Below are 27,676 nucleotides of genomic sequence, written 5' to 3' on the forward strand. Positions count from 1 at the left end.
TTCTGGCTCCTAACTTTTTTAGCTGGCTCCTAGATTCCGAGCAAATTTGTCAAACCCTGACTTACACCAGTGCTGGTGGTAATAATGCGCTCGCTGACACCAGTGCTGGGGGTTAATAATGTGTTCGCTGACACCAGTACTGTTGTTTTTGAAGTTTGAAAGTTTGCATGTGGCCCCCCATGGCATATGAAAACTTGTCTTGTGGCCCTCAGGTAATTTGAGTTTGAGACCCCTGATCTATGCGGATCGGTGGCGGATTGTAAAATAGTAAGTGACCGCATTTATATTATAAAAACGCATGATGAAAGGACATACATTTAAAAAATGCTAATTGTGGTTGAAACTCCGCTTTAACGTGACAGTGTTTGGGACTGGAGATATGTTGCTGAGACACCCTACTCTGAATTGTAGGATGGTGAAGTGGCTGTACATACTTTCCCCATACCCTGAAGTCATGATATTCTGAGGGGTACAACTGGTGCTGCCTAGGGTATTATTGTTTTAAGAAAGCTATGGTGTTAAACTTTATAGTGCCTTATCTAAAGCAGTGCTTAGATGAATACTTTTTACCCTCTGCAGCTTATGTTTGAAAAGTTGGGTTTTGAATCTGGACAGACCTCTAAAATGACTAGGCTAAAAGGAAGATATAAAACTGACACATCTGAGTAATCAAGGGCACCAATTGTTCTCAAGTCAGGGCTCCCACAGTGCTATGGTTTATGCAGTAAATAATGTCTCAGCATGCTTTCAGTCATAATAATGCTAGGCGAACCCTGCTAATGCTAATGATGGCTAGCACATAATCCAGATGAGACCCTGTAACCTTGAAAGAAGGGTAATGGCTGTTTAGATTCACCATGCTCTCTTCAAAGTTTTCTCTAAGTAAAATGTTACTTATTCCTGGCTTTGAAAGAAGCATAAATATTACAACATGTGTTCTCAAAGCAATTTGAACTGCAATGTCTGTATAATGTTAGCAGGGGTTGCAGGCATATCAATACATACATTAATAAGGAGTCACAGAAACAATATTTATTCAGCATGTACATTATTATATATTTAAAAAAAAAAGATATCAAGCAGATATGAGAAACATCATAACTGAATTAATTAACAATTTTAAAGCTGTTAAAGCTGGACTCCAAATACAAGATTTATAAGGGAGCTGTATTACCTGCCAAAAGATTTGTAATTCTGTCCATCCAGTCCTCAGATTTACACACCTCTGCCTTACAGTGCAGCCCTGTCTGGCAACAGCATTAAAAAGGAGCAAAACAAGTGTAGCGCCCCAGTAGGCTACTAGTGTTAAATTCATTTTTTGGCTTCTCTGTAGCCAGGGAGAGCAACAATCATTTGGCATTTGTGTCTGTTTTGGGTTCTGCAGGTGCAGGCTTGGTTACTTTCCCCTGCATCTCATTCAGTTATGGGATGTAGTGACCAGCAGGGGTCTGAAAGGGGTATAAATAGGCTTAGATAGACAAAAAAGCCGCGCCAAAACAAAAACAAAACAGTCAGTTGAAAATACACAGTCTCTACGTTTGTGATTTTTGTTCCGTAATTGATTAAAAACAGTTGTATGTTCACGAGGTAGGCAGATTAGACCCTGGCGAAACTACTTCATGCGTTTTCACACCACCAAGTGACACATAAACAAACGTGACCCTCCACCGGAAAGAAGAGCCGCTTACCAGAAGGCAAGCAGTTAAGGCAGATGGCTATAACCCAGCCGAGGCCTTTAATCCTTGGACGTTTTCCACCAGAAAGCTCCCTGTCCTCTCAGTGTGATGGATGTCAGCTCCAACGTTTCAGATGTAAATAAAAGAAGAGGCGCACATAGCGTAACTCTATAACCATACACTTTTATTTTAAAAAAGAAGGTAAAACATACTCACAAGCGAGCGTATAAAAAACAGCATAGGTATAAATTGCCGGCCGGCATACAGGAGCCCTACTCCTTGGCGTGGTGACGTCACTGCGTGATCCTCCCAGACGCGTTTCGTCACTAATTGGACGTTGTCAATGGGGGTAGGGCCATGCAGTAAATCACCTCGTATAAATAGACCCACTGCCCATTGTGAAAGGCTGCCTCATGAGTCCAGGAACGCCATCTTTGATGTGGTAAAACTTTGCCCTTACTCGGACCGCACACCGCGAGTCCACTTGCAAGACGGCAAAGACTAAATTTAGCATAAAAAACTTTAATAAAAACATAAAAACACCCGTAATGGGTGGAAAACAGATTTGTGTATCAAAAACTGGCGGCTGCCAGAACAAAAGCCCCTTCCTTATGTTCTGGCAGCCGCCAGTTTTTGATACACAAATCTGTTTTCCGCCCGTCACAGGTGTTTTTATGTTTTTATTAAAGTTTTTTTATGCTAAATTTAGTCTTTGCCGTCTTGCAAGTGGACTCGCGGTGTGCGGTCCGAGTAAGGGCAAAGTTTTACCACATCAAAGATGGCGTTCCTGGACTCATGAGGCAGCCTTTCACAATGGGCAGTGGGTCTATTTATACGAGGTGATTTACTGCATGGCCCTACCCCCATTGACAACGTCCAATTAGTGATGAAACGCGTCTGGGAGGATCACGCAGTGACGTCACCACGCCAAGGAGTAGGGCTCCTGTATGCCGGCCGGCAATTTATACCTATGCTGTTTTTTATACGCTCGCTTGTGAGTATGTTTTACCTTCTTTTTTAAAATTAAAGTGTATGGTTATAGAGTTACGCTATGTGCGCCTCTTCTTTTATTTACATCTGAAACGTTGGAGCTGACATCCATCACACTGAGAGGACAGGGAGCTTTCTGGTGGAAAACGTCCAAGGATTAAAGGCCTCGGCTGGGTTATAGCCATCTGCCTTAACTGCTTGCCTTCTGGTAAGCGGCTCTTCTCTCCGGTGGAGGGTCACGTTTGTTTATGTGTCACTTGGTGGTGTGAAAACGCATGAAGTAGTTTCGCCAGGGTCTAATCTGCCTACCTCGTGAACATACAACTGTTTTTTAATCAATTACGGAACAAAAATCACAAACCTAGAGACTGTGTATTTTCAACTGACTTTTTTGTCTATTTTTGCTTTTGTGTTATCGCACGCCAGCTGCTGCCTGGGATTAGAGGGTGGGAGGCTACTAGCACGGTCTTTTGCTTTTTCCATAAATAGGCTTAGGCCCAGACGAGAGGTATCTTGTTCCTGGGGGAGTAGGACCCTGAGGACTAGGACATCCCTAGGGGTTTACCTGCAGCTGAAAGAACCATTTTGGGGTCCCGGCTTCTGCTTTGGCTGGGGACCTCTGGCCAAGCCTCCCAAGTTTCTGCATAGAGCTCATCCAAGGATTCAGGACACAGGCAATTACAGATACTGACTGATACTGTGCAGGCAGCAACACAGTATTCAGGACACATTCAGTAAGCATCAGCCTTCTGGACTTTCTTTGGCCTCATTTGGAGAGCTTTTTCTCTGTCCATTCAGCGCTATACTTCTTTTGAGAAGTCCCTATTTAATACCAGTTTACCATCAACAATTAAGGGGGTGCCCTCACCCTGAAGGAATACTACAGTTTGCTTGAAGTGTGTTTCCCAAGGCTCACTCTTTCCCAGTTCTTAATGCAGAGTTCCACCCAAAAGTGGAAACTTTGCTTATCTGCCTTGACATAGTGTATATGTTAAATGCCCCTGTTTCAGGTAAGCAGCATTCTCAGGGGAGGGGTTTAGGACCAATTCAGCGCTAAATATATCTATTTGAGACACAGCCCACTTTTCCATGAGCTTAGAATATTTTGTTTTAGTAATATAGGAAGAAAGGTAGATTCATACTGTGGCGGTGGGACCCTGTGCGACCTTAAAGACTGTTGGTTTACGCCAGATTTTGGAGAGAAAGGTATGCCAATTGCACAGCTGTGTGTTGGCCTATTTAGGTTCAATAAAAGTTTTATTAGAAATTTTTTGACAGAAATCAAAGAAAACGGGCACCGGTCACCCAACATTGGGTGGGCCGGTCCACCCTGTAGTAGACAGACACATTCCACAATATTAAGTATAACATAACATGGACCCCCTCGCAAGTCCTGAGAAACATTTACACAAACAGCCCTGTCGTTTATCTCTATGTATACTGCTGTTGCCTACCCCCGCCCGGGCGCCCCAATGGGAACCTGCTGCGCCCTAGGCCAGGAGTGTTGGCCTATTTAGTTCTGACCTGACTATGGCTCAGGGCCCCACCCAACAAACAGGAAGCTTGTGCCTAGGAGTCAGGTGGACTCCCATCCCTCTGAGAGGAGTCAGACGCTGCATGGGTGCAGCCAGAGCATGCATGTCTGCAGGAGGCAGATGTCATTGGTGATTGAGCAGCAAGGCGCTGATCAGGAGTAATTAAGCTATGAGAGAGCTTAACTCTAGGAAACTCTGTTTGTTCTGATGAGCAGACCTAAGGCCTAGGCTAAAGGCCTGAAACAGCCAGATGGCAAGAATGAAAGCCAGGAGGCTGAAGAATTGAGTATGCAAGATACAGTAATGGTGGAACCCCCTGTAAGGGCTACTGATGTATTTGTGAACTTGTTGTGCTTTTAAATAAAAGTGGGCTACCAGGCCCTTAAAAATTCAGTTCTGGACTGGCGTACTCACTAAAATCACACCTACTGCTGGAGTCTGATCACCCCAATCTTACAATACATACATTTTAAATATTCCCTGATCATAATCGTATAGGCAAACTACTTATTTTAAGAAACTACTCTATGCCACTACAGCCTACACTTCTTTTACTTTTTTTTTGTTAGGTGACAGAGTTGCAGCTGTACTTTTCACAACCCATCTAACATTTCTTTTTTCTTCAGAAAGCTTAGCTTACTACACATCAATATCTGGTCCCAGTTTTAAATTTTCAGCAAGGATCTCTCTCTGACTCTCAGACAAAGTCTTTTTCTCCCCTTGAAGTTCACATGAAATATCTTTCATTGCCTTCACTTTCCAGCAACAGATGCCCCTTTTGTGATTGTGGAAAACTTTTCACTAGTCAGGGAATAGCATTTTTGTTACCATACTATAGTAAGGGATGTGTGGTGATTTCTTTTAAAGACCCTGTTACACCACCTAAGAAGTTTTCTTCCTTTACCTGGACATATTAAGGATGCTCTTGCCCATTATTGGCCAGGCTGGTACTTTGATTTTAGTATGAGAAAGTAGTTGTTGTATCTGCTATTTCTGAAATTAAGCAGAGAAACAATAAGAACCTAGCATTCTGCATTATGAGTCTTGTGGGAGAACATTTTGTAATAAGTAATTGTTGTTGCTTGAAAAAAATCCAGTTTTACTCCAGAAGAGATCAATTTAAAATTATTGTTTGTGGGTCTAGCAAATCAGAAAATAAGTCAACTTTTCTCTACATAAATGTTTTGCCTTTACTGAGAAACTGCACCTTGCTGTTGCAGTTATTAGAAAAAATAAAATTATTCTTTACAGGCTGCCTCTCAAGAGTCTTGCTCATTCCGTATCATAGCATGAAGCGGTAATATGTTAAAAGTGTTTCATTTGTATTCCTTGACGAGAAGGCATTATAGTTTTACTTGTGTATTAAATCATGTGTGAAGACACAAAAATCCACTTTCCCTGGCAGCATCTTTCAACCAGTGCCATTTACTTATCTTTTTGATAATGAATTATAAAGAAAATCCTGCAAGCCTTCACATTTCCAACAGCGATCAGCAGTCGCAAACTGCTGTCAGATCTAGACTGCACAAGTTAAATGGTGTGATTTTACATTTCTATTGCAAAACTGTAATGTAAATAAATAATCAGCATCATTTTATGGAAATTGTTTTACACATAAAAGATATGGAAGTATTGACTACCGAAGTACATTGGTAAAGGATAGCTCATAGCAAACAATTGGAAAACTTTATTTTGATAAACCTTCTAAAATGATTTATTCATTATGAAAATGTGATTCATTATGAACACTCCTCAATGGTAGCCATTGCCATACATAGACTTTGAGAACAAAAATATCAGCATAGTAAATATGGTACAATAATCATAGTGAACCCTATTATTATCTTGTATTCCAAAAGTGGCTTTTGAATTTAATTTAATTTAATTGTGTCTCTTCTAAATGGGTTTATACATTTTCTATTCAGTTTAATGAACCCACTGAAGTTTGGGACCTTGATGGCCAGTTTTGCATTGGTTATATAGTATTAATATATTTTGAAAATACAATAATTAATACAATTTTACTTGTCCTTGCATTTTTACAGGCAGCTACACATTCAACAAAGAAAATCTAAATGGTTGTAATTACACCCTAAACCCACCATCATGGTTGCCTTATGACAAATGGGAAGAATTCATGTTTTTGTCAGGCACTTCAGTACAACTCAGGCAGTTGTGTCACCAGGTAAAAAATTAGGGATTGGAGTGGAAGTTATAACATCTACTAGCTTAGACTTTCAATAGATATGCATTTAACATTTAGACATGAAACAGCATAGTGACTGAATCAAGCTACAATTTTGAATAGAGGGGAGTGTGGTTTAAATAAGACTTTGTTTGAGTGGAAATGTTGCATTTGACAAAAATGCCCACCTAGATGAGTCCTAAGATACTGAACAAAGTAGTGATCAATCACAAGTGTTTGAATGGAAAATGTAACATTTGACAAGAAAAGGCTGCTTTTGATCTATTTTACCTGCAGTTTAAATGCACCTTAATAGGAAATGCTGTGGCCAAAAAATGTAAAGCAGCTTTTGAACTGTCATCTACACCACTCAAGTCAAACACAGGAAAACAATGCCTGAGCACTTAAATGTTAAAATATGCAATCACTCGAAGAGCAAATTGTATTTCATATTTAAACTGTTAGAAGATATAGCTTCTCCATGGGTAAGCACACATACAGTAAGTATATATTCTGCTGCTGTGAAATACCTGCACTGTTTGCTGGCAGTTGCCCTGAGAGTAAGGTGGAAGTTGGCAGGTGTCCTGTGGACTTATGGCTAAAGATCCTTAATTAAACCCTGTGACAGTGCTGTGTTCTGCAAATCGTATTGGCTACCCGTGGTTGGGTATAAATGCAAGGTATACAAGGGATTAGTATCAGGATAAAGAATATAAAACAGCCATCTATGCAGATGATTTATTAATTTATGCGACTAACCCCATTATAACAATACCTAATTTAATAAAAGAATTTAAACGATTTGGGGAATTAAGTAACTTTAAAGTTAACTACGATAAATCTTAAATGCTAAATGTATCACTAACAGAAAAAAATAAATTACTACTGCAAAAAGGACTTCTCGTTTAAATGGCAGCAAGTAGCAATTAAGTACCTGGGGATTTTTATCCCGAGAGACTTGAATAAGCTACAAGAATTGAATTACAATGTGACAATCCGAAAAGAAGTAAAACTATTACAAAAATATGAAAAGGTAACATACTCATGAGCGGGAAGAATTAACATAATAAAAATGGATATATTACCAAAGTTCTTATATATTTTTCAAACCATTCCCTAATTATCCCAAACAAATTAAAGATTGAACTAAGAAAAGCAATAGGACGTTTTATATGGTCCCACAAAACACCAAGAATTAGAAGAGAAATCTTAATTAGAACTAAGAAAAAGGGAGGGTTAGCACTACCAGATTTGTCAAAATATCTACAAGCAGCCTCTCTGATTAGGATTATAAACTGGTACCATAAGAGGGAGGAAAAACAATGGGTTAAACTAGAAGAAAATATTATGGGAATTCAACTTAAAGCCCTCCCCTGGATAAAACCCCACCTGGAAACAAAAAACTAACAATCTTTACAAGAGCCACATTAAAAATATGGTACGCAGAAGTAAAAAAGGGAAACCTATCCACTATGATGTGACCCCATTGTTCTCCAATCCAGAATTTCTGCCAGCTTTAGCAACCACAAAACACTTAAAATGGAATATATTGGAGAATGCAAGGGTGGCCCAGATCCTAGTGGAAGGGAAAATTACAAAATTACAAGATCTGGGATACGAACATAAACATAAGTGGCTACAATACCATCAACTAAATACATATATTACAACAAAGAGAGAATTACAATTAATAAATAGATCAAAAACTAAATTTGAAGAAATATTAACAGATAAACAAAAGCCAACTAAAAAGTTATCTAAGATATATGGCTTACTACTCCCCTCAGGATCCCTTAAATAACTAATAGGAACAAGAAAATGGGAAAAAGAAATAGGGAGATCAATATCAGAAATAGAATTGGAGAAACTATTTGAAATAATTCATAAAACATCTATAGTGAATAAATATCAAGAAAGAAACTACAAATTAGTAATGAGATGGTAATGGAGCCCCGTAGCATTAAACCAAATAAATAGTGGACAAACAGATATTTGTTGGAGATGCAAGGTGGAAAGGGGTACTATGGAACATATTTGGTATTAATGTCATATGGTGAGAAAATTCTGGAAAACAGTTTATGAGATATATAAAAAAATATCGGGAATAGAGAGGAATCTAAATATAGAGATCTCATTGCTATCCCTGATGCCAGAATCAATAAAGAGCATTAAGAAGGATATTTTTAATCATATGACATCAGCAGCTAGAACAATAATAGCCCGTAAATGGAAAGAAAATCAAAGTCCAAATATAGCAGAATGGATATGTGAAATGAACGAAATGCAATATATGGAAAGACAGATAAGAGAAGAAGAATATATAAATAGTCAAATGCCAGAAATATGGCAAAAATTGGATGAATTTCGGTTCTCAAAAGAAATGGAAAGATATTTATAAACAACAAAGAAAAAATTATGAAGAAATATAAAATGTTGTATAAAATGAATATAAATTAATATATGAAAAGGGAGAGAAAAGTAGGGTTATTGGGTTTCTTCTTTTTTTTTTGCATGGGAGAATGAATGAGAATGGAAAATAGGGAGTATATGATGTATGGAATTTTGTTTTAAAAACATAATGCGATTTATGGATATTAAACAAGTATTGGTATATTGAAAATGAAATAGGAATAGATATATAATGTGATGGAGTCTTGTTTCAAATGTGAATTTTTTTGTATTTAAAAAAAAAAAAAAGAATAATAAAGATAAATTGAAAAACAAATAAATAAGACTTTGTTTGAGTGAAAATATTGCATTTGACAAAAATGGCCACCTAGATGAGTCCTAAGATACTTAACAAAATAATGATCAATCACAAGTGTTTGAATGGAAAATGCAAAATTTGACAAGAAAAGGCTGCTTTTGATCTATTTTACCTGCAGTTTAAATGCACCTTAATAGGACATGCTGTGGCCAAAAAAATGTAAAGCAGCTGTTGAACTGTCATCTACAGTATATATTCTGCTGCTGTGAAATACCTGCACTGTTTGCTGGCAGTTGCCCTAGTAAGTAAGGTGGAAGTTGGCAGGTGTCATGTGGACTTATGACTAAAGACCCTAAATTGAACCCTGTGACAGTGCTGTGTTCTGCAAATCACATTGGCTACCCATAGTCGGGTATAAGCGCAAGGTGTATATATATATATATATATATATATATATATATATATACCGTATTTGCCGGCGTATAAGATGACTGGGCCTATAAGACGACCCCCTAATTGTCCAGCTAAAATGTTGGTTTTGGGATATACTCGCCGTATAAGACTACCCCCTTCCTACTAGTCATGCCTCGCCTCACGGTGCCACCATTACATGCCAGACTGTGACACTACATGCCTCACTGTGCCCCATTACATGCCAGACTCACTGTGCCCCATTACATGCCAGACTCACTGTGCCCCATTATATGCCAGACTCACTATGCCCCATTACATGCCAGACTCACTGTGCCCCATTACATGCCAGACTCACTGTGCCCCATTACATGCCAGACTCACTGTGCCCCATTACATTAGGGTGACCAGACATCCCCGGTTTGAGGGGACAGTCCCCGGATTGAGGACACTGTCCCCTGACCAAGTCTGTCCCCAGTTGTGTCCCTGGATTGGATTTGAAAAGGGGCTGGGGCAAAGACAGTCAGTGCAGAAAAAAATCTGAATTACACACCTCCACTAGCTTAGGGGGTGTATTTTTTTCCATTATCTGTGCCCCTTTCTGATGATGTGCTGGTCGGAGCGGAGGGAATATTTCTTCAGTTTCGGGTGCATGCCCATTCAGCTCCGCTCGCATGTTCTTCTGCCTTGGCTCAAGTCCCGGCCAGCCGCCTGCCTGTTTATCTTCTTGCCTTCCCTGGCGGAGGGATCTGATTGCCACCATTACTAGTAAAAAAAAATAAGGGCCAGATTCACAGAAGAGATACGATGGCGTTTCTCTGAAACGCCGTCGTATCTCTCAGAGTATCTATGCGACTGATTCATAGAATCAGTTACTCATAGATAGCCCTTAGATCCGACAGGTGTAATTGTCTTACACCGTCGGATCTTAGGATGCAGTACCTTGGCCGCCGCTGGCTGGAGTTCGCGTCGTATTCCAGCGTCAGGTATGCAAATGAGGTTTTACGGCGATCCACGACGGTTTTTCGCGTTCGTTACGTCGTTGCTAGTCTAGTTTCCCGTCGCAAAGTTAGCCGTCGTTTTACCTGCCCTAACTTTACACAGCCCATGTTAAAGTATGGCCGTCGTTCCCGTGTCGAATTTCAATTTTTTTTTCTTGCGTAAGACGTCCGGGAATACGAAAGTATGCTACGCACGTCGCTGTTCGAAAAAATTACGTCACTTCGCGCAAAGCACGGCGGGAATTTCAAAACGGAGCATGCGCAGTAGGTCCGGCGCAGGAGCGCGCCTAATTTAAATGGCACACGCCCCTTTTAATTACGCGGGCTTACGCCGGAGGCCACCGGCGTAAGTTTTCACGCAAGTGCTTGGTGAATCAGGCACTTGCGATGAAAACTTGCAGCGGTGTAACGTATATACGATACGTTACGCCGCCGCGATTCTACGTGAATCTGGCCCTAAGTCCCCGGATTTCATTTTAAAAATCTGGTCACCTTACATTACATGCCTCACTGTGCCCCATTACATGCCAGACTCACTGTGCCCCATTACATGCCAGACTCACTGTGCCCCATTACATGCCAGATTCGCTGTTCCCTTATGACATGCCTGACTGTGTCTTGACGATCCCTTACCTTATCCTAAGACATGCAGAATCACGGCCGTCCGTTTTTCAAAAGCCGTGCCTCCTACTTCTTCTATTCCGTGATAGGCGGAACACTCAGCTTCCCAGGAGGCACTGTGTTCAGTGTTCGCCTATCACGGAGGCCCTCTCGTCCGAGGACGAGAGGGCCTCCGTGATAGGCAGACACTAAACACAGTGTCTCCTGGGAAGCTGAGTGTTCCGCCTATCACGGAACAGAAGAAGTAGGAGGCACGGCTTTGAAAAATGGACGGCCGCGATTCTGCATGTCTTAGGATAAGGTAAGGGATGTTAGGTTACCGGAGTATAAGACGACCCCCGACTTTTAAGAAGATTTTAAGGGGTTAAAAAGTCGTCTTATACGCCGGAAAATACGGTATAACAAAAAAAAAAATGTGATCAAAAAACATTGAAACGAACAAGTTAGCCAGATGCCAAGGAAACTTGCCTTATGTTCTCCAGCTGCGAGGCCTTTGCCTGTTCAGAAAGTTATATCATGGTCTTCAGCTGTGGGGTGACTAGACTGCTCAGTATTCAAGTTTATTCAAGGAGAACATTGTTCTCTAATTGTTATGTGCTATGTGCTAATCATGTGGAGTATCTCATGTCCTAACCCTTCTCCTGTTTAAAGCGGTCCAGTTATAAAAAATAAATAAATTAAAAGTCAGCAGCTACTAACACTGTAGCTGCTGACTTTTACTAAGGAGACTTACCTGTCCAGGGTGCCCGCGATGACGGTAGCCGATGGCAAGCAAACGCTCGGTTCTCGGCTGCCCCGCCACCATCCTCGATGAGGGAATTAGGAAGTGAAGCCTTGCGGCTTCACCGCCCGATTCCCTACTGCGCATGTGCGAGCCGCACGTCACAACGTGAATGAATGATGTCTCCTGGGACACACACACTATGTCCCAGAAGACACCGCTCCACCATTCCACAAGAGGCAGCCGAGGAACAGAAGAATGAAGACGGACCGCGGATCAGGAAGTGGCAGATTAGGACGATCTGCCTAGCAACAGGCACTCAGGTATGTATAAAATTATTTATTTATTTTTTCCAGCATTTAAAAAAAAAAAGTTTTTCTTGGTGGAGCTCCGCTTTAAAGTTTCTTCAAGCAATGGACTGGTGCTTGCAGTGGTGGACAGCCTTTGTACTTTTAGGGGAAAAACAAGTTAATACCAGCGGCACCTACTAGGGTAGGAGTACATGTCTAAAACAGAAAAGACAACTTTACCAAATGAGTCTTTACTTTTAGTGTTTATAGCAAGAAATTAGCTCCTTCTTTATGATTTATTAAATTCACTCCAAACCACTGCAAGTAATATTTCCAACAATTTATTGTTGCAGATAACAGAGAATGCTTCAGATTGGGAAAAATGGTATGCATTGGATTATCAAAATAGTTCAGGTATGTATTTACATTTGTTTTTGTTTCGATACAACTTATATTTCATCTATTATGCTATTACATATAGAAATAAAAATAAATAAAAATAATTACAAATTTGGTAACATCCTAACAAGTATTCAGCCATTTGTCATTATGTAAATCAACTGCATTTGTAGTTAACTCAGCTATCTCTTTGTCAAGGATGCATGGGTCTTTTCTATATTCATGTCCAGATTTATATTCTTAATCATAATCATAGCTAGCATATTAGACCACAGTGTTCATGGCAAGGTTAGGCAACCATAGAGAGGTGGATATCTATCTGAAAAGCATGGAACAGATTAAAGATCACCAGGGTGCAGCACCCCTTCTTTTTTGGGAGATAACATAGCAAGGCTTATAAAATTAAAAGAAAACTTTGAAAACTATATTAATACAAATGACAATGTAAAACTATAACATTATCTTATCTCTTAAACTTGGCTTGGCTGACTGATTTGAATTTTGTCCGGGCTGGCTAGTTTGAGTTGTGGCCTGACTAGTTTAGAATGGGTGGTTTTAGTTCTGGCTTGGCTAGTTGGTCTGACTGGTGGCCTGGCTGGCTGGTTTATGTTCTGGCCTGGGTGGCTGGTTTGAGTTCTGGTCTGGCTGGCTGGACTAAGTTTCTTCTTGGCTGGTCTACGTTTTGGCCTGGCTGGCTGTGCTAAGCTCTGACCTGGCTGGTTGGGCAGAGTTCTGACCTGGCTGGGTGGTGTTCTGGCCTGGCTGGGCTGAATTCTGACCTGGCGGCCTGGGCTGAGTTTTTTTCCTGAGCTTTCTGGGTTGAGTTCTGGCCTGGCTGAATGGGTTGAGTTTGGCTTGTCATGGATAAGTAGTATGTTACATATGGTGCAGGAGTCAGGAGTAAGTAATGCAGAGTTCAGGGGTCAAGAGTAAGTAGCACAAAGTTCAGAGGACAGTAGTAACTAACACATAGTTCAGAGGTCAGCAGTAAGTAACACACAGTGCAGAGGTCAGTAGAATGTAACACAGAGTTTATGCAGGGGTCACTTATGTGTATGACCTAGAGTAGACCCATGTATTCCCTGGTATGACATACAGCATGATCCTTCCACACTAGGTAGGTTTTCCACAGTGATACTCTTATGTTTCCTTACTGCAACCAATATATCCCCTCACTGACATCTTTCAGAAGTGATTTCTAATGTTTCTTTTACAGCCATAAATACACATTGACTTATAAAAGTAGTAGAGAGTGTTCACTTTGCACAGTGAATATTTGCTAAGCTTAGTAAATAAGGTGAAGCTGTGTTCACTTTGAATACCCAGTCATTTGCAGGGAAAATTGAAACAGGATATTTTCAGGCAGATGATTGGTGAGTGAACTGAACACAACTTCACCTTATTTACTAGGCTGTATGAATGACCATGAGACATTGTAAATTAATCTGTATTAGCAGGGTTAATAACATTTAAAGCAACAAAAGTTTGATAAAATGTTTTGGCTCATATCTATTCCTGCTAAGTGTTGTAAAACTGCATGTGTACATTAAAAAATAGATACAGGTATAAATGACTACAACGATTTAAGGCCCCATACAGATGAGCGGACTGTCCGCTGAAATCGGTCCGCCGGACCGTTTTCAGCGGACATGTCCGCCCGGAGATTTCTGTCTGATGGTTGTACACACCATCAGACAGAAATCCGCGTGGACAGACAGCGCGGTGACATGGCCGCGCCGTCGTCGCGACAATGACGCGGCGACGTGCGCGACCCTAGAAGGTCAATGCTTCCACGCATGCGTCGAATCACTTCGATGCATGCGAGGGATGGCGGCCGAGCGGACATGTCCGGTGAGTCTGTACAGACGACTGAACATGTCCGACGGACATGGTTCCAGCGGACATGTTTCTTAGCATGCTAAGAAACATTTGTCCGCTGGAAACCTGTCCGATCCGCCGGACATCTGTCCGGTCGGCCGTACAGACGACCAAACATGTCTGCTGAAACTGGTCAGCGGACCAGTTTCAGCAGACATGTTCGGTAGTCTGTACGAGACCTAAAGGAAAAACAATATGTTTTATTTGCTTCAGTTGTTTTTTTTTCTCTCTCCTGGCATATGATTTATATTCATGTTTGCACTTCCAGAGCTTTATGTTTACTGATTTTGTTTACACTCTTATTTGGGAAATAATGTTTATGATTTGTCAGGCTTTCACTGCTTGTTTGTTCAATGCTTATTCATAGCAGTTATTAGCCGTGCAAATGATTCTGCTTTTTAAATGCAAAATGTATAAAAAAAGCATAGTTGAAAGATAAATTTAAATGACCTTTCTGTGTTGCTGCTGTGCAATAATCTATTATGTAAGGTCATATTTCAGTTTATGCATAGTAGTAACATAGTGTTTGCAGCTTAAAATATAATTTATAAATGGCTTTGCCATAGTGCATCTTCTATATAGATCTGCCATGCGTTAATAGCACAATGAAGGAAAGGTTGGCCCCAGGACTCTGAATTACTGTAGCTCCTCTGGTCCACTTTACAGTCCTAATGGATTCATTTATCATGTGTCCCTGGAGATAGTTAAGTGGCATCCTTCAAACTGAAAGTGCGGGAGAGACTGGGTCAAACTGTTTGAAGGTCTTCCTGCTCTTTCAGGCGTAAATGAACATCGGCTTACTTGCCACTTTGGTTATCATTAACTCCTTTGTTGCTAGAGAGATAATAATGGAGGACAAAATCTTTTCATCATGAGTTATTTTCTTTACTTGCCCAGATAGATTTATCATATTATTTGCTGTCGTGGAAGTCCACAAGTGGAATTACTATGCATCCCAAAAATGTATATAGTAATGAAGATAGTACATTTAAATGAATTGTATATCTTTGTGTACTACATTTGTAGACAGCTTTTGAATGCTCATATTCATAATAATGGATTTGAGCTACTGGTTTGATGTAAATGCTGGCATGATCTATATTTCTTGGACATTTTCTGTTTAGGAAAGAATGAATATGATTCATGCAATATATAATTTTAGATTTTTTTTTAAATGTCATGTTTACAGTTCAAATTAGATAGCAAAAGTTAATATTTTGGCAGCCTATTATAGCAAACCTATCCATACCCTGCGTGAAAAATGCTATGCAGAGGTGGTATCAAAAAGTTTAGAGACTAGCTCTGTTTACAAAAAAAGTACTTTTTTTTATGTACGTTCATACACTATCACCTTCAAGTAGTCGTCTGAAGCCTCGTACACACGACCAAGGAACTCGACGGGCGAAACACATCGTTTTCCTCATCGAGTTCCTTGTTAGGCTGTCGAGGAACTGGACAAGGCAAGTTTCTCCATTCCCGTCGAGGAAAAAGAAGACATGCTCTCCATTTGGCTCGATGGGATCCTCGACAGTTTCCTCGTCGAAAAATGTACACATGACCGGTTTCCTCTGCAAAAAAAAAATCCCAGCAATTTCTTGCTGGTTTTTGCTGAGAAACTCGGTCGTGTGTATGAGGCCTTACACAGCAATACCGTACTCCCAGCCAGGGCTGGCGCCAGCATAAGGCAGGTTAGGCACCCGCCTTACAGCGCCAGCATGGAGGGGGTGGTAAAATCTCAATCGCTGGGGATTCCCTACTTGCCAACTGCCTCCCCTTTGTGGTAGATGTGAGCGCAGCCACACACATTGCCATACATGACAGGCGGCATAGTGTGTAGCCCCGCACCTCCCTCTTTTGACACACTGCAAAGCCAGTGCCAGTGCAAAGCCAGTACCCCCCCCCCCCCCCGTTCCGCCCTGCACTGGGATTACTACATAGCTGCTTCAGACCTCCCCCCAGTACATCTAGGGATTGGGACAGCGCATGATTTCTGGGCTCGGCTTCTACATAGACATCAATAAATGCCGATGCAAGGCAGTCACATGTGGGCAGGCTTAAGTCCTCTATGTCCACCCCCTGTACACCGCTGCCTGACCCGGTATACATCAGGAAAGAAGAATGGCAATACCACAGGTGTGATGGGAGAGGGTGATTGGAGCCACAGGTGTGCTGAAGGGGGAGACGAGAACGGTGAATGGAGCCACATGTGTGCTGGAGGGGAGGGGTGAATGGAGCCACAGGTGTGATGGAGGGGGAGGGGTGAATGGAGCCACAGATGTGCTAGAGGGGGGTGAATGGAGCCACAGGTGTGCTGTAGGGGGAGGGGTGAATGGAGCCACAGGTGTGCTGTAGGGGGAGCGGGGAATGAAGCCACAGGTGTGCTGTAGGGGGAGGGGTGAATGGAGCCACGGGTGTGCAGGAGGGGGAAGATGAATGGAGCCACAGGTGTGCTGTAGGGGGAGGGATGAATGGAGCCACAGGTGTGCTGGAGGGGGAGGTGAATGGAGCCACAGGTGTGCTGGAGGTAGGGGGTGAATGGCGCCACATTTTTAGAACTATCTCCCTCCAGTTTGTTTATTTTCATGATTAAACAGCTCTCACGCTGGAGAACTTGGCCAAGGTCAGTAACAAGTTGGCAACCTAAGTGAAAAGCTGTCATCTCCTTGAGGGATCTAGCAAGTTCCCAGGTATGATTACCAAGCCCACCAAGCCTGCTGAATAGCTAGGCTGCCAAACAACCATAATACAGAATGATACTTCTTTAGTACACCCTTCTGGAGCAAGCTCAAACAGCATATGATAGAGAAAATACACTCTATACTTAGAGATTGCTCCTGTTAAGGTCCACATACCCTAATTACAATCCACTGCTTGTTATAGAAATCACAACATGCAAGAAGAGATTTATCAAAAATATTACATAGCTACAAAAAAATAAAATAAAAAAGAAACAGTGAAAGAGAGGTGAAATTGGAGATATGGACTTAGAAGAGTTTTGGGATACTCTTCAGTACATTTTTAGAGGCTAGTGAGAAATACATTCCTGTGTTTCCAGACTTTATTTTGTCCTATTATATTTTTAAAGTAAAACTAAACATTCCTTTTTATTTGCTCTGCTACATATTTGGAAAAAATGTGCATGCATGCGTGCAAACCTGCAAGTATATCTTTGTTTTCTTATTTCTCTAACAGCTGAAAACATGCTGCGCTGCAGGAGTTTCAGTCATTTTTATGACCTCAGGGTTGAAGTTCACCAGCGGGAAATCCTTAGAGGTCCTAGATTTTTCCCCACATCTTCCTGAGTATGTCAGAGCTATCTGACTTGTGAAGAAGGGGTAGTGTGCTTTGCTGCAATGTTGTTGTGGCTCCTCTCACTCCCTCACTGAAGTTTTTACACAGCTTACTTTGTGAGAACTAACATCAATGAATGGCACTCCTGTGCAGCCTGCAGCTAGAGAAAAGGGGTATGTTTTCACCCTAAATCAGGGGTGCCCAACCAGTGGCCCGGGGGCCACATTTGGCCTGCGGAGCCTTCTGATGTGGCCCGCGACCTCCTGCTCTGGGATGGAATAGAATAGAATACTGTTATTAAAGGTCAGTTTATTACTAAAATCACAGTGTATATATGGGCATATCTGTTCTGCAGTGGTTACTGGGCTGCTTTCAAGCCGATCCGCAGGTGCAGAGCAGTTTACCTGCGGGTTACCTGCACTGAGCCATAGACTTTTGTTATTATCTGCGAGTTTGTTGAGCTTTCTGAAAGTGCACCAAACCTGCAGAATATAATTGAAGTCTATTGCAAAGTGCAGGAAAGCCAAAAGGTACACTGTGATGCGAGTAAACCACAGCGCATCAGTGTGAAAGCAGCCTTGGGCCCCTTTTACATGATCAGTCCAACCAATTGGACCCTCCATTCACCTCCAAGTAGTGGTAGAAATAAACCGACTTGTGTCATACCTCCAATCCCATCCGCTAAGAAAAAAAGAATAGTGGGCTGTGTCCGTGTCCGCTCTGCATCCACCTGCTTCATTCATTGTGGCCCACGACCGGTTAACCAAGTCGCTTAAGTGGCCCTCACTCTTCAAAAGGTTGGGCACCCCTGCCCTAAATGTTCATTGAATCTCCCTTTTCTGACAGCTTTGTGTGTGCCTACTGGCACATTCTACCCACACAATTTCTCTGTTCAATTGATCAGTAATTAGTCAGTTTCATAATATCTTTTAAATGCCAGAGAATACCCGATTCCTAGATGTTTTTTTTTACAAATTTATTCAAATGGTTTATAACAAAAATTGTTTGTTAAAAGTTAGATGCTTAAAAGGATATGGGCATAATGTCTAATGCTATTTACTTGTGGAAGTCTAATTTCTCTTAAACCTTAGAGAAAGAAGTCGGTATATTGACTAAAATGAAATTAGTAGTGGTACTAAGACTTTAACCATTTCAAAACCAGGCATTCACACCCCCTTCCTGCCCAAGCCAATTTTCAGCTTTCAGCGCTGTTACTGTTTAAATGACAATTGCACGGTCATGCTATACTGTACCCAAACAGAATTTTTATCATTTTGTTCCCACAAATAGATCTTTCTTTTGGTGGTATTAGATTACCTCTGCAGTCTTTACTTTTTGCTAAACAAATAAAAAAATACTGAAAATTATGAAAAATAAAAAAAAAGTTTTCTTTTGTTTTGGTTATAAAATTTTGTAAATAAGTACACTTTTCTCCTTCACTGATGGGCACTGATAAGGCGGCACGGATGGGCACTAATAAGGTGGCACCAATGAGGTGGCACCAATGAGGTGGCACTGATGGGCACTGACGATTGGGCACTGATAGGCGGCACTGGTAGCCAGCACTGATGGATGGCACTGATATGCAGCACTGATGGGCATTGATAGGTGGCACTGATGGGCTCTCATGGGTGGCACTGGTAGGCACTGATGGGCACTGATAGGTGATACTGATGGGCACTGAAAGACTGTCAGGATAGGTACTTATGGGGGGCACTGCTGGGCACTGATATGCAGCACCGATAGGCATCACTGATGGTTCTGACACTGGCAGACATTGGGGATGGGCACTGATTGGCAGCTGCTTGGGCACTGATTGGAATTTCCCTGCTGGCCTAGGGTTGCATACCTGGTGGTCCAGTGTGGTGGCCATCCCTGGTGGTCCTGGCGGCATTCTGGTGGTCCTGGGTGAGCATCTGAGGGGGGACTGTGCTAATAAACAATCAGCACAGACCCCCCTCACTTTCAGAAGAACAACCAATCGGCTCTCTGCTACTGATGTCTGTAAGACGCGAGTGAGGAAAGGCTGATCACCGTCTCTTCTTGTTTACATCATGATCAGCCATGATTGGACACGGCTGATCACTTGGTAAAGAGCCTTCATCAGAGGCTCTTTACCGAGATCGGTGTAGCGGTGTGTCAGTGCTTAGGACAGCTACCTAGTACTAACTCATAGCAAACCCCATTTCCACCATCAGGGTTTAGTGCTTAGACAGTGAGCCTGTGTCATCCGCAAGGGTGACCTGCTTCTGTAATTATCCAGCTGGTTGGTGGGAGCCTCACTTCTGCTATAGCTACTAGTCTCTGAGCCTGACCCCTGAATGTAAAATTTGTCATAGATGTAGGAGTTGCTAATTTACACGAATCCTTACAATGAGTTTTTATTTTTTTCTAGTAAACATCATCTTTTTTTTTTTTATTGTTTTGCTGTATACATTGTTAAAAAAAAACAGTTTTGTAACCCTACTCGCTATCTTTTCACTGCACTGCTGACCTCTGTGTCTTCCATTGATGAAACTAAATGTTGCCCAGCATAATTCAATCCACCTCCGGGGGCATCGTGGATACACCACCTGGGTTGTTCACAATGGATTTCTGTACAGAGAGTGGTGCTAGCATCAAAACATGAGCACTAGTCTATGCAACAGAGAAGACCACCCATCACTGACAATGTAAAGGAGGAAGAGGCACCCTAACTTGTCATGTGAACCAGTATAAGACAACTAGCGTTAAGGTATGTATTTAGGGAATATTTTAAGTACACATTACATGTAAAATTGAGGTTACAAAAGAAGAGAAGTGGAAAATAAAGCATTTTGTCTGGTTATGGTGATCATTTAAACACTCTCTCCCTTTTTCCTACAATACTGTACACACTGCCTTAAGCACCATGCCACCAGACCCAAGGCATCTCAGTTGGGGGCAGGGGACTGCCTAAGCATTTGGCAGATATTGACTTTCCAAAAGCCTTCCTGCTTTGGGCTAGGGTTATTTTATTTTATTTTTTTACTTTGATGGTGTTTAATTTTGCATTAAAGATGTTGCAATGCTACCGGTCCATGACTGACTGTCATAATATTCATGATTTCCAATCTCTAAATCACATAGCACGCTGAAAACTCACTGAAAGTTAAGAGGTGTAAGCATTTTCACATTGTAAAACATAAACATTTAATATACAGTGCAGTATGCTTTAATATAATGTGATGTTTTTTTGTGCAGATGCTCCAACAAATGAAGATAATGTGTGCAGTGGTGTTTTCAGGCTTCCTCTATGTGTAGATACAGTATCCCATTTGGATGAGTTTCAGCACTTATTGATTATTCGTGCAGCACACCCAGAATACTTTCCTGATGCTGTATGTCAGTGGGTCAAACAACATTCCAGAGATCTAGACCTTCAGAACTGTTGCCTGAGTATTGAAAGTATGGCAGGTAAGTAACCATGAGTGGAAATAGTAGCCCAAAACTACTGTGTACTACATACACAGCAAAGTTGCACAGTGGCTTAACCACTTGCTTACTGGGCACATAAACCCCCTTCGTGCCCAGGCGAAATTTCAGCTTCCGGCACTGCGTCGCTTTAACTGACATTTGCACATTTTTTTTTACTAGTAATGGCGGCGATCTGCGATTTTTATTGGTACTGCGATATTGCGACGGACGTATCGGACACTTTTGACACAAATTTGGGACCATTCACATTTATACAGCGATCAGTGCTATAAAATGCACTAATTACTGTATAAATGTGACTGGCAGTAAAGGGGTTAACACTAGGGGGTGAGGAAGGGGTTAAATGTGTATCCTAGGTGTGTTCTAACTGTGTGGGGGGAGGGGACTGACTGGGGGAGGTGACCGATGCTGTGTCCCTATGTACAAGGGACACAGATAGGTCTCCTCTCCTCTGACAGCACGTGGAGCTCTGTGTTTACACACAGAGCTCCACGTCCCTGCTGTGTTACCGAAGATTGTGTGTACCCGGCGGACATCGCGGCCGCCAGGTACACGCTTAGGCTTCCCAGCAATGCGCCGGGACAGTGTTTACCCTCTGCGCGCCCCCCAGAGGCGCGCGGGTAATGCTTTTAAATGACGTCCAAAGATGTCCAGTTGGCACCTGAGAGCCGCGCTGTTGACGTCTTTTGTCAATAGCGCGGGTCTCAAGTGGTTAATCAGGGCTGCTGATAGAAATCATGGGGCCCCAAACAGACTACCTGTCTGGGCCCCGTGCAGGCTACCTGTCAGGGTCCCTCCCCCCAGAAAATATCAAAGTGATATTTTGTTAAAAATACAATAACATCATTATTTGCCAACACAAACAAAACATAACTTACAAAATTCCTGCTAAATCTAAAAGATAAAACTGTATTTCGTTAACAAATAAAGCTCTGTGTGTGAATGAGGACTTGGAGTTTATTCACATGAGTCCTGTGGCCTGTACAGTGTGCATAAATGGATTGTTTATGTGGTGGAGCCACCTGGAGCTGTGTGCAGGCTGCCAATGTTACGGGTACACATTGACTGTGCAATTACAGCTGCAGGTCCTAATTTGACAGGCAAATGGATGCAGGTGTATGGCCCCAGACACAGACAGTGGGCATTTGGGGTTCACTCATCCAAGCCTGCACACCTGTCAAATGTGAACCTGCTGCTATGTTTATATAGCCTCTTCTTTTCTATAGAGTAACAGGTGACTCCAGCACAAATCCCGGGAGGGAGAGGAGGAAAAGCTGGCAGCTGTGGGAAAGAAGAGTGGGACAGGGAGGTTGATCAATATGTGTGTGGGGGGGCATTTACCTGGAAATGATCGGCCATGGCTCTCACTGCAGTAGCTGAAAGCAGGTGGATAAGAGAGAAGCCAGCTTTGCTGAGCCACAGAGGGATCAGCTTCACCCATGAATGGTCTTAAATCATATCCATATTTTCTATGGATATAAAACCTGTACAGTATATACTGTATATGTAAATCGTTGTGTAAATTGATGGTGGTATACTGTATTAGTAACTAATAAATAAGTTACTGATTTTAGATATACTTTCTGTCACAACCAATAAAAGAACACTTGGATACAAAAAATGTATTTGAGACCTCAAAGCGGAGGTTCCGCCCAATTTTTTTTTTTAAAAGCCAGCAGCAACAAATACTGTAGCTGCTAACTTTTAAAATATGGACACTTACCTGTCCAGCGCGCCCACAATGTCTCCAGCAGAGGGACGAGCAATCCCAGAAGACAGCGGGGTGCGGGTAGGGGCGGGGCTGCCGCACGGGAGTATTCCCGGGAGTGGGTGAAAATGCCTGTCTTAGATAGGTATCTGCACCCCCTCCCCCCCTGAAAGGTGCCAAATGTGACACTGGGGGGGGGGGGGGGTTCCAAAAAGCGGAGGTTCCATTTTTGGGTGGAACTACGCTTTAACTATTTCTGTAATCCTTTGCTACTTCTATGCAGCTCATGATGTAGTGTATATACAGTGTGTGTATATATATATATATATATATATATATTGTACATGATCCAATAATCATAACATATAAAAACATAGCCCATCCTTTGCCAATCTTTAACCACTAGCCAACCAGCTCACGCAGATATACTGCGTCAGGTTGGCTTTCATGCGCGAATCGCCATACCTGTATGACGGCTCCCGCAGAAACAGTTGTGGGCGACGCGCTCTCGCTACGGAAGCATGCTCCCGGGTTGGGGGGACTCAATGTCTGCCGGCAAACCCATGATCGCCTAGTAGAGAGGCAGAACGGGGATCTGCCAATGTAAACCAATGATCGGGAACAGTGATCTCTGTCATGTCCCAGCAAACCCACCCCCCTACAGTTAGAACACACCTAGGGAACCCAGTTAACCCCTTGATCGCCCCTGGTGTTAACCCCTTCCCTGCCAGTGTCATTTCTACATTGATCAGTGCATTTTAATTTTTGGATATGTATTGTAGCAAAAAAGTAAAAAAAAATAAAAAAAATTGTCGCTCTTTGTGTGTTTATAGCACAAACAAATTAAAAACGCAGACATGATTAAATGCCACCAAAAGAAAGGTATATTTCTGGAAGAAAAGGATGTCAATTTTGTTTGGGTACAGCATCACATGACTGCGCAATTGTCAGTTAAATTGATGCAGTGCTGTATCGCAAAAAATGGCCTGGTCATGAAGGGGGCAAATACTTTCAGACTGAGAATTGGAAAAAAAAATTGAACAACAGTCAATACAGAGCCAAAATAATGTGTTTCTAAGGGCTACATGCTTTCATTCAAATGGCAAAGATTTAAAGTCCCATTTGTATGCTCAGGATCATTGCTGTTTGTAATATATTTTGTTTCAGAATGATCTAGTGAGGTTACAGATAGGTGGGGAAAAAGGAGCAAAAATGTGTTTACTCCAGTGCATAGTACAGAGGCAGAGCCAGATGGAAGCACACAGCCTATCAGTCGACTTCACCATAACATGATTTAGTAAATTCATGTTATGGTGAAGTTTGAAATTTGATTTAGTAATGGCGAATAGGCTGTTCACTTTACAGGGGAATTATCACTTTGCAAGGCATTTCTCCCTTATCTTAGTGAATGTAGTGGAAATTCACTTGGCAAAGAATGCTCAATCATGCAAAAAAAAACAACAACATATTTTTGCTTAAACATGATTGAACGATGGAAGTCAGCAAAGTGAAAATTCTCTTGTAAAGTGAATTGCTTATTTGCCTTTCATAAAGCAACCTCTCTTTGATTATTTGTGTAGCACCCCCTCTGACCTCCAGAGGCGTGGTGGGGACTCGGCTTACATTTGATTTGGGGGTGCAGGTTGTGAGGCACGTGGGTGGTATACAAGGTAGAAAAGATGGGCACCAGTCACTTTTATGCTGAACAAAAGTGAGTTTATTACTCACGCTATCAAACAATTCAGGGTGAGAGTGGTAGGGCACAGGACTCCTTTAGTAAAATAAAACAGCAGACCAGCAGGCTGACTGACTCCTTAGACAACAGAAAAGTAGACAGTAATACAGAAAAAGAGCCTTTAGCTGAAACCATCAAAATCTATACTTTTGTAGCAACAGCTGTCTCCTAGCAACTGAAAAAGAATGGGGGGCAGGAATTCTCTAGATGATTCCGTTTTGACTCTTTCCCACTTCCCAGGCTCTCCACAGTTTCCTAGTCCATGGCAGAGTAACTTCTGGTTCTTCATCTCAGGTCTCCATCCTTTCCTTCATGCCTCTAGACCAGTGGTCATCAACCCTACCCTACAGGGCCCACTAACAGGCCAGGTTTTATGTATTACCATGGGGAGATGCAGTCTAGAATACTGCAGTCACTGAGCAGCAATTGATATCACCTGTGATGTATTTCAGTTATCTTGCAAACCTGGCCTGTTAGTGGGCCCTGTAGGGCAGGGTTGATGACCACTGCTCTAGACAACAAGCAGGCTCTCTCTTGCAGAGCCTCAAGCACATGACTAGGCCTTAGGATTTAGGTCTACCCATACAGCTGTTCCTCACACATCCACATCAAACCAAGGTCTGGGTGGGAGGACCCTGATCACTTAACCTCCCCAAATATTTATACCATTTCCCAGCATTCTCAGCGGCCAGAAAAACTCTGATTTGGCTCAGAAAAGTATGCATATTCATAACCTAGTTTCACTGTAGCTCATCATACTAATGGCAAAAAGTAACAGTGCCACCTACTGACAGAAGGGAGGAACCACAGCTGCACCAGGCTTAGGAGAAAACCCAAATGATTATAAAGACCACAAAGCAACCAGGCTAGTTAACTCCCAGCACAGTTAAATTTACTGGTAACCCCTGTTTAAGACAAGGGTGCTAGTGTGGTAAATGCCAAGCGGGTTATTGATAGCAATCTCATGAGGAGGCACTGGTGGACACTGCACACCAGGCAGAGAGATGCATGCTCACCATGGAGGCATTGAGGGCTGGATAGGGACAACCAAAGTACTGAATGTGGCCCTGGGCCTGGGACACCACATGTCTGTGCTTCACACTTGCAGGTAACAATGTAAGTACACTTACCCGAAATGCCCCCACACCCCATATGCAAGCTTTGTCATTCTTTTGATGCATGCAGGCAGTCATTCAATTGTATCCAATTAGGCAGGTCCTTGCACTACATAGTTTAAGGTATATCTAAAGAAACATTGTACAAGAAAATTGTACATGTATGGCCAGCCTTCATCTCACAGAACATAAACTGCATCTGTTTAATTTCTAACGAGAGTGCATCTTTATTTCTATAGAACCTCTTTGGTAAGTGTCTGAAGCTGCCTATGTATCTACACTTTCACTAACCTATATGTTTTTTTCAGCGCTGGATCAAAATACATTTGGTATTTTAGTTATTGAACCTTCTACTACCAGCAAAATTTCATACAGTGGAACAATCTTGAGCCATAAAGCCAAACAAACCATCACCAGTACAGCAAAGGTAACAGGATTTTGACATTCCTTGCTGGTTAATGCAATGAGATTTATGAAGGGAAAACTGCTTCTATAGCACCAAGTTAGATTCAAGCTTTTGTTTTGTCTTTTAACTTGGTGGAATCTGTTTAAGGTGTAACAATCAGTGTGTTTTTGTAACTGTATCTTGGGGGTGCTGGAAACAAAAGTAGTGTTTCCTTGGTTGTTATATACAGTATGTATAATACAGTGGCTTCATATCACATTGCTTGGATGTTTTTATTCTGGAGGACAGGTGTAAGGTGCTCAGGATTTTATTACACACATGGGTGTTTAATTATCTCTAATATTGGTTGCATAGCCGCCCTGGTGGTATTATTATGTCCGATTTTTGCATCTCAAAGCGGTACAATTGTTTTGCATAGAAGTTTGGCGTTTTATATTGTAGGCCTGTAATTCTTAGTAATAACTCACTTAAATCTGTCCAAACAAGAGTCTAGTAGACATCCTGGGTAGGGATGAGCTTCGAGTTCGAGTCAAACTCATGTTTGACTCGAACATTGCCTGTTCGGCTGTTCGGCGAACAGCGAACAATTTGGGGTGTTTGCGTCAAATTCGAAAGGCCGCGGAACACCCTGTAAAAGTCTATGGGAGAAATCTAGTGCTAATTTTAAAGGCTAATATGCAAGTTATTGTCATAAAAAGTGTTTGGGGACCTGGGTCCTGCCACAGGGGACATGTATCAATGCAAAAAAAAGTGAATTTTTTTCGGGAGCAGTGATTTTAATAACGCTTAAAACGTGAAACAATAAAAGTAAAATATTCCTTTAAATTTCGTACCTGGGGGGGTGTATAGTATGCCTGTAAAGCAGCGCTTGTTTCTTGTGTTTAGAACTGTCCCTGCACAAAGTGTAATTTCTGAAGGAAAAGAAAGTCATTTAAAACACGGCAAACCTGCGTTACATCAGAGGGGGGCAGGGTCACTCGCACGTCACTGGGAAAGCCTGGGCTTTCCCTTGCATCAGAGGGGGACGGGTTCACGTGATGGGTGGCCCCACCCTCACCTACATAAGAGCTGTCACTGCTAAAGCTGCGTCATTCCTGGGCTGTCTCCGGTGGAGACAGGTGATGTGTGCACTGGATGGACATCTCAACGCTGGATCCTGGACCTGCATGAAGAGGAGATCTTCTCATCGCTGGACCCCGGAGAGCAGATCACCCATCGCAGGATACCGATAACATTGGAGCGGAGACCGAGAGTGGATTGTCACTGCTGGAATTTTTTAATTTTTTTAATAAATGACTTTCCCAACGGTGTCTGTTTTTTTTTTTTTTTACAATTGTTACACTTTCTTTGTGAAATGGTAGAGGTTCAATGTCCCCATTACCAATTCACATAAGGGGGGTCGAGATCTGGGGGTCCCCTTTGTTAAAGGGGTCTTCCAGATTCCGATAAGCCCCCCGCCCGCAGACCCCCACAATCAACTGGCAAGGGTTGTGGGATGAGGCCCTTGTCCCCATCAACATGAAGACATGGTGCTTTGAGGGGTCACAGACC

General features: G+C 42.2%; 1 protein-coding gene across 1 annotated transcript in view; it reads left to right on the forward strand.

Annotated features, from left to right (window-relative positions):
- LOC120926622 (dynein beta chain, flagellar outer arm-like) overlaps positions 1 to 27,676 on the forward strand; it is a 533,844-nt gene that overhangs the window by 394,981 nt on the left and 111,187 nt on the right. The window contains 4 exon segments of the mRNA XM_040336739.1: positions 6,247 to 6,386; positions 12,491 to 12,551; positions 20,928 to 21,140; positions 26,028 to 26,146. Coding sequence (XP_040192673.1) covers positions 6,247 to 6,386; positions 12,491 to 12,551; positions 20,928 to 21,140; positions 26,028 to 26,146 — 533 coding nt within the window.

This window comes from Rana temporaria, chromosome 2 (assembly GCF_905171775.1).
Source record: "Rana temporaria chromosome 2, aRanTem1.1, whole genome shotgun sequence".
Taxonomy (NCBI): Eukaryota; Metazoa; Chordata; class Amphibia; order Anura; family Ranidae; genus Rana; species Rana temporaria.